General features: G+C 39.6%; 1 protein-coding gene and 1 long non-coding RNA gene across 4 annotated transcripts in view; one reads left to right on the top strand and one right to left on the bottom strand.

The window, feature by feature from the left end:
- The first annotated feature begins 51 nt into the window (after positions 1–51).
- On the top strand, positions 52–2,295 carry LOC149125088 (uncharacterized). Its single transcript, XR_016212357.1, has 2 exons — positions 52–164; positions 1,804–2,295. It is a non-coding gene; the product is annotated as an uncharacterized LOC149125088 (long non-coding RNA).
- A 2,154-nt stretch (positions 2,296–4,449) lies between these two features.
- Positions 4,450–8,109, bottom strand: part of CENPE (centromere protein E) — an 86,129-nt gene continuing 82,469 nt past the window's right edge. For 2 of the 3 annotated variants that reach the window (XM_051820144.3, XM_089302994.1), the window contains 2 exons: positions 6,876–7,162; positions 4,450–5,044 (listed from right to left, as the gene is read on the bottom strand). In XM_051820144.3, coding sequence (XP_051676104.3) covers positions 4,950–5,044; positions 6,876–7,162 — 382 coding nt within the window. In that variant the 3' untranslated portion in view covers positions 4,450–4,949. The remainder of the gene's footprint in view (positions 5,045–6,875; positions 7,163–8,109) is intronic. The other variant, XM_051820142.3, reaches the window with a different exon arrangement.

The following is an 8,109-nucleotide window of genomic DNA, read 5'->3' as shown; positions in this document are numbered from 1 at the left end:
CTTTCTCTGTAAACGCGCTGCCACCTAGTGGAATCTGCGTAGAACTGTTGACTCCCATCCGTAGCGGGTTAAGCACCATATTGCAGTGCCGGATTCCGGTCTCAGTCTCAGCTACTCCACCTTTCCAGTCCAGTGGTACTCGCGATGTGCCTGGGAGGCAGCAAGTGAGTAGTTGGGTGTCTGCTGCCCACATGGGAGATTCAGAGGGAGTTCCTGGCCCCTGGGTTGGGGCCGGGTTTGTGGGCTTTTGGGTAGTGAATCAGTAGATGGAAGGCTGACACTGTTTTCTCTGTCACTAAATAAATCTTTAAAAATTGGAACAGCACCTTACAGCTTCCCTGGGGTGTGGGGATCATTGCTTCAGAGGTGATTGACTGAATGAGCTGGGCACTTGATGTGGGGTACACTAGAGCAACAAAACTGAAGGAACAGTCCAGGTCGTTAAAGTTTCAGGAGCTTTTCAGGCTGTGGACCTAGATTGTTTGGAAGCAGGGAAATGAAAATCCTCCTGTGTTGAAGGTATGGTGTTGGTGGCTGTTTTCTCATGCTCAGTCTGTCCTAACCCATTTAGTGACAGGAAGTAGGCTCCAGGAGGCTTGAAAGAGGAGAGCATGTTGGATAATGGCCAAAAGCCAGGTTCCGTTGAAGAGAACAAGGCAGGCCATGAAGATCCGTGAGCCCTCTCTGGGCAGGACTAACAATTCCTGCTTCAGTTGAGTGATTGTGAAGGCTGTTTGTCAATGTTAACTGGTTTACTCAATACCCATCCAGTTCACTTTCCTCGTGCCCTTTATGTGCTAATGTCTAGAGAACAGAACTCAGATTCCCAGCCTCCTTTAGAGATGGCAAGTCCTACAGACCTGGCCAGTGAATGGTAGGCTGTTTCCTGAGCATGGCTTCCATGCCCAACAGAAAGGTGCCGTCTCTCTGAAAGGCATTTGGCTTTAGCTCTCCCTTTCCTGATGGAAAGTGGATGGATGCCTTGGGCCTGTGCAGCCACTTTGAGAGTTTGGTCTGAGGTGAGAGGACACAAACAAGGACAGAGCAAGAGCTGGTTGAAGACACCCTCAAGGCCAGACTCTTGACAAGCTCCTCTGGACTTCCTGTGTGCGGCAGGTAAGCTTTTGCAGGCCGCTGCTTGTCAGTTGTTACCTGGATTTCTGATGGTTACAGTCGGGAGTGAGATAAGGGCAATTCCCACATCTCTCTCTCACTAGTTAGCTAAGCGAGTCACTTAGCTCCCTAAACTTCTCAGATTTCTCCACCTGTAAGAGGAAGGGGAAGAGCACCCACCTGGGGTTGCCGTGAGGAGGAAGGACTCCGCTTGTGACCCCATAGCACAATGTATGCCGCCATGGTAGCTATTATTATGGAAGACTTTGTCAAAGAAATTCAATTATAGCGGATGGTAGAAATTGCCTTTTTACAAAGCATGACAGTTTCTGCATGTGTTCACAAAAGGTCTGCACTAAGATTGCCCTTGCCTTTGCCGCTGTAGCTTCTACCATTGGGACTAATTCCCCCATGCACGCCTTGATTTATTAGCACCAGCCTTCCTTTGACATTTGAGGTGTTTGGAACAGACTTCTATGAACACTGAGAGCTCTCTCATGGAGGTTAGCTCCAATATTCCTTCTTTTTCCCCTTTAAAAATATTTCAAATAATACAAGAAGTGCAGAGTCCAATAAGCACCACAGATTTAATAATTTTTAACATTTTACCACATTCACTTGGTAGCAAAACATTATTCCTATACATACATTTTTATTTGCACTGTTTATTTTTCCCACTTTATTTGAAAGGCAGAGACAGAGGCAGAGATCTTCCATCCATTGGATCACTCCCCAAATGACTGCAACAGCCATGACTGGTCCAGCTCAAAGTCAAGAGCACAGAACTAAATCCACGTCTCACACAAGTGGCATGGATCCAAGGACTTGAGCCATCACCTGCTGTCTTCTAGGACGCACATTAGCCAGAAATTGGATTGGAAGTACAGGACCTGGAACTTGAACTAGGCACTGTAATACAGAATGTGGGCAACCCAAGTGGTGACTTAACTGCTGCACCAACCAAACAATGGTGTCTACTTTATTTTTGAAATCAGGGGTGGATATTTTAATATCACATCACATGTGATTCATGGCAGATTATGAGGGAAGAAAGGTATATTATTATATAAGGGTTATAAATCAATGAAAGATAACATTTATAAATATATATACTTAATATGACACTCAGTTTTACTATGTATATATTTATTATACATATTAACATTCATATATGAGAGAAAATGTGCTATATCTGTGTCTTTCTTATTTCACTCAGAATAATGATTTTTAATTCCATCCATTTTGTTGCAAATGTCAGGGACTTCATTCTTTTTCTGCCTAGGCAATATTCCATTATGTATATGTCACATTTCTTTATTCACTGATTCATTGACATCTTGGTATTCCATATTTTCACCACTGTAAATTGGACTGCTACAGATAAGGGAGTGCAGGTATTTCTTTCATATACTGGTTTCATTTCTTTAGAATATATTTCCAGAAGTGGGATAGCTGGGTCAAGTGGTAGGTATACTTTTAGTTTTTTGATTAATATCCATACTATTTTCCATAATGATGTACTAATTTGCATTCCCACTAACAGTGTACAATGGTTCCCTTTTCTCTGCAACCTCACCAACATTTGTTATTTCCTTTTGATAATAGCCATTCTAACTGGAGCGTGATAGTAACCTCACTGTGGCTTTGATTTGCATTTCTCTGATACTGGGACACTGAGGAAGTTTTTCATGTTTGGTGACCATTTGTATTTCTTTTCAAAAATGTTGATGTAGCATTCTTCAGTGATCTTCAGCAGTGATGCTGCTTCTAGAAGAGCCTGAGTCTTCTGGTGTTGCAAATCTTTGCTTACTCCTTTGTTTGCTACCAGATTAAATGTCTTCCAGGGTAGGGGCCATGTCTTCATGCCCTTACAATGTGAATAACTCATAAAAAGCATAGCAGCTATTTGCTTGCTTCCCCATCCATAATTTGAATTCCATATTGGCAGTACCTTTCAGTGCCTGAAACAGTATTTGGCACAAAGTAGATACAGAATGAATGGCAGGCTCTCAAGAAAATGTTTGCAACTTGTAGTTTCAGGTGTCAACGACTGGATTAAGATACATCCAGAGAGATGGCAAGGCGTTATTTCTGGCTGTGTCTGTGAGAGTGGCACTGGGGTCAGTGGTAAGGAAGATTCAGCTCACTCAATGCAAGCTGACACGTTCTCGTTGGTTGAAGGCATGAATAGAACAAAGGGGGCAGAGAAAAGGCAGGTTCTCTCTTGTGGCGGTGGGACACCCATCTTCTGCCCATGGACATTGGAACTCCAGGTTCTCTGGCCCTAGGACTTCAGAACTCAGATTAGTGACCCTGATGGATTCACAGGCTTATGGCCTCAAGCTGAGAGTCACACCATAGACTTCCCTGATTCTGAGGCTTTTGGACTTGGACTGAGCCACACTAATAGTTTCCATGGTTTCCCAGCTTGCAAATGGTCTGTTGTGGAACTTCTCAGACTCCATTACTGTGTAAGCCAATTCTAATAAATCCCTTTTGTTTATCTTGTCTTATTTGTCCCCCCCCCCCCCCCCCAGAACCCTTGACTAACATACTGTTGGCTTGTGAATACAATATTTTGGCTTCTCTGGTCTGATTTTAGTTTTGAAATCAATTTTAGTATTGTCTGACCACATTATTGCTTTTTAACACTCTTCTATTTTCATTAATGGTTTTCATCATCAGCCTTCCTGAGCTTTACTCCAGGACTTGGATATGGGATGTGGGCATCCCAAGTGCTGTGGATTAAGCTGCCATGCCACAATGACGTCCCCCAAAGATTTAAGTTTGATTTCATTTCAGGTTTTGCAGTTTCTTAGCTTTTGTAGGTTGCCAATATTTACACTGAATGTAATTTGCCTCACTTTTTGATTTAAAGGTGAAGATGTGCTCATAAAAAAATTCTTTGGGACAGGCCCTAAATATTTATATAATCTATAATCTCTGCCTTTGAATGAATCTTCTAAAAGTCAAGGATATCTTGAAATCACTAACTGTTCTGTAACTGTATGCAATTTACTATTTCAAGTGGCTTTTAAAAATCATCTGATATAAAATAAAAACCATAGTTTTTAAACTTTTATAGGGTTAGAGACTCCTCTGAGAATAGGATCAAAGCAATCTTAGACCGTAATATCCCAGAAGAATAAATCCACACACAGTACTTCACATATATTTCAGAAGTTTCACAGATCTCATGAAGCCCATCTATATACATGTCTTAGATAGCTGATGTCTTAGACCTGTGGTCTCCAGGTTTAGAATGGTAGAAACTGTAGTACTGTTTCCGCACATCAAAAAGGAAGAGTAGAATAAATAATCTCTGAGGTTCTTGCAGCTGGGAGTAACGCACATGGAGAACAAAGTCAGTAATAAACCAACCAAGTTGTCTTTGGCCATACCACCCTGAGTGTGTCTGATCTCATCTGATAAACCAACCAAGTGTGCTTATATAGAGAATGGGGTGGGTGGCTTAACAGAAAACATGAAACAATTTATAGTTATTAAATGTGAATAGCTACATTAATAAAACTGTATAGATTTTATGTCTCTGGAAGGACTGAAAATTTCCTTCAATAATTTTATTTTTTACAAACACATAAATAAATAAAAACAATTCAACTATTAAAAGTATTTCAACATACAAGAAGGAATTGCTATCATCACTCTAAATTATTGGAAGCATTAACTTTGTGTTCCTTCATCTCCAAACACTAGTGGTAAAGTGAAAACTAAAATTAAGTTGAATTATGACATCATTTCCAGGGATAGACATATAAAGTCATTTCCAAACCAGAAACGCTGAGACCCCAGAGAAATGACAGAAGAGGAGTCTGCTATTGAGTTCTGCACTCAGGCCCATCTTTCTCTGAGGAGGTGTGCCAGGGAGCTGGCTGAGGATCTACATTCTCTGTTCCCACAGTTTGTTCCTCTGAGAAAGAAAATAAAAAAAAAAAAACAAAATTAATGCTATTAAAAATATTCAAAAACCACACACATTTGGAAAGAGGAAGGTGTTAAGGAACAGGAAAGATGTAAGGAACGAAAAACAGCAACATAGTTGCATTATATTTGGTCATTAAAAAGGTGTATGTATGTCACCTCATCAGAGCTCCAGAACTTTAATCCCCTGTTTGAGAATGAATTGTTAGAAAAACCGTATTATACATTAACAGTATAAGCAGTATAGTTTTATTTGGGATTCATCTATTTGAGAGTCAAAATGAATCAAACATGAACTTATTTCAATTTTTCAAAACTGTTTTCAGTTGATTTTCTGTCTAGCTGATCTGTCCATTGATGAAAATGGGATGTTGAAGTCCCTTATTACTACTGTGCTGGAGTCTATGTCTCCCTTTAGATCCATTTACATTTGTTTTAAATAGCCAAGTACCCTGTAATGGGTGCATATATGTTTATTACAGCCACATCTTCTTGTTTAATTGATCCCTTAAACCTTATATAGTACCCTTCTTTGTCTCTTTGAAGCTTTTTTGTTCAAGTCTATTTTGTCTGATATTAGGATGGTTACACCTGCTGTTTTGTGCTTTCGGTTAGCCTGGAATATCTTTTTCCATTTTCACTTTCAGTCTGTGTGTATCTTTGTTCCCTGGCCATTGCTTAAACTCTTTCAAAGGCTTCCTCTACCTGCTTTTTCAAAAGTCCCATATGTTGTCTCTTGTCTCTGGTCTCACTGACTTCACCCACACAAGCCTGTTATCAGTGTGCTCAAGAAATACTACATCTCTCTCCATTCTTCTCCTGGCCATGGTTCCTCCTACTTGGAGGCTGTCAGTGTTCCATCTGTCCAAAGTACTTTTCCTTCCCTCTCTACAGTAAGCTAACACACATTACCCTTATAGATTTAAGTTCCCTTTCTCAAGGAATATTTCCTTAAAATTCCTAAAGCAAATACCTATTTTAAGCCTCATAATCTTCCTTTCATTGTTTTCTTACACTGCTGCCATTTTACTTATTGTTTCATTTTTACTACAGATGTTTCTTGACTTACAATGGGGTTTCACCCTCAAATCCTCATGAGTCTACCTTAAGTTGACAATATCTTAAATTCAAAGTGTATTTAATATACCTAACACACCCTTACTGAGCAAGGCCTATTTTACAATAGTGTTGAATATCTCATGTGTCATGCTGAATACTATACTGAAAGTGAAAATCAGAATGGCTATCATAGTATGCTTTCACATCATTGTTAACTGGGGACCATCTATACTTGATTATCATCTGGATCCTTTTAGATGGTAAACGCCAGGAAGGCAAGGACCATGTCTGCTTTTGCTTATCAATACACCATCAGGGTCTAATATCTACACATGGTAGGGGTTCAAACAGTTTTACTGATTGAATGAATTAAGTAAATGATGCAACTCTATGATCTGGCTTGTACAAAATGAATATGTTATCAGAAATACTAGCCTATTGAATTAGTAAGAATTTTTTTTTTAGCAAAAGTTGTTTTGTTTATAGGGTAGTATCTTTATTCCTTAAAAAGACTGCTATCTTTGGGGAAAGCTAAGAGTTTAAAGGGCAGAATGAAGACTTCACGTGGGATAAAGTGATCATACCTTCATTTCTATGCCTTTGAGAAATGGATTTCTTAAAAATGCTGAGTAAGCAACCTTGTATCCTGTAGCTTGCTCAGCTAAATCATTTCTTGTCTAAACTTGCCTTTTGGGACCATATGTGAAAAGTAAATTCCAATCCTCATCCCCTGATTTCCGAGTAACCATGTATTTACCTACCTGGGCAAAGGCCTAAACCCGAGTTATCAAAATAGCGAGCTGGATGAGGTGATGGTAAAGACTTTGATCTATTATCAAAAAACCAAGATTTTGGTGACTCTTTCGGCACAGGATCTTGTAAATTCCGCTCCTTGCATTGAGAAGCTATATTTGGTCTCCTTTTACAATCTGCTGCAATCACTTTTGGAGACTTCGGAGAATTTTCACAAGTCACATCTTTATGAGTCTCTCTCTTAAGTGTTCTTTCCTTCCAAATTTTGACCTCATTGTTAAGATGATGATTGTTGCTTAAATGTAAGGGGGGAAAAAGGGAAGATTATAAGACTGTTCAATTCTTGAAATGTATTCACATTCAATCCCCAAGGAAAAAAATTGTGGTTTTAATAGATACATAAGATAATATTTACTACTTTATCACATTGACACTTAATTTCAACCTAATTCTTCCCGTTTGAGCTATTCCATAGTTTGGGAAATGCAATGGGTCTATAAAAAACAAATAATAGGGGTAAAATTTTGTGATCACAGAGTCTTGAAAACAAAGTTCAAGGCAGGACATCTGAATTTGCAGTACCATGCAGAGTGGTTTATCTGTTGATACTTTATTGTAATAATTTGATACACTGGTCTTCTGGATAAACGATCTTTTTCTATTTTAAGAGAAATATCACACTGCTTTTCTGGGTTAAGTAGTTATAGTCTCACTGCTTAGAGGAAACACCACCAGCATTTATCTGTTTCCTCCAGAGAGAAATCTGGGAAGCACCCTACAGGCCTGCTTTGTTTTTATCTCTTCCAGGTGTGCTAATACCATCTCACACCTCTCTCTCAAATTGATTTCCTTACTGATACCATTTAAGTTTATGTTAAAATTATCGTTTGCCTAGACTACCACAGAGTTCCAAACTGGATTCTCCTACAATACTGTAGTGGTAAAGACATCAAATGGCTGAATGAGGCCCCAGTATAAAACTCTCAAGTATAGGTAATCCTCCCATTACATTTAGGATATCACCCAGATTCCTCAGAATGCCCACAGAGCCTGTGTAATCTGGAGCCAGTTATCCCTGGTATCCCACGTTGTACCTTGGTTTCACAGCCTACACACTGGCCACAGGGAATGCCTTTCAGGCCCACCAGCTGCTATTTTTGCTGACTCAAAGCCTGTGCATAGCTACATTCCCATGGCCCAGAAGCCTTCCCTCTTTTTTTCCATCCAATTTTCTATTCATTT

Source organism: Oryctolagus cuniculus, chromosome 8 (assembly GCF_051225735.1).
Source record: "Oryctolagus cuniculus isolate XC-2025 breed Fujian yellow rabbit chromosome 8, ASM5122573v1, whole genome shotgun sequence".
NCBI lineage: Eukaryota > Metazoa > Chordata > Mammalia > Lagomorpha > Leporidae > Oryctolagus > Oryctolagus cuniculus.
The sequence above is the reverse complement of the archived record's forward strand: the minus strand, read 5'-3'. Positions and strand labels throughout refer to the sequence as shown.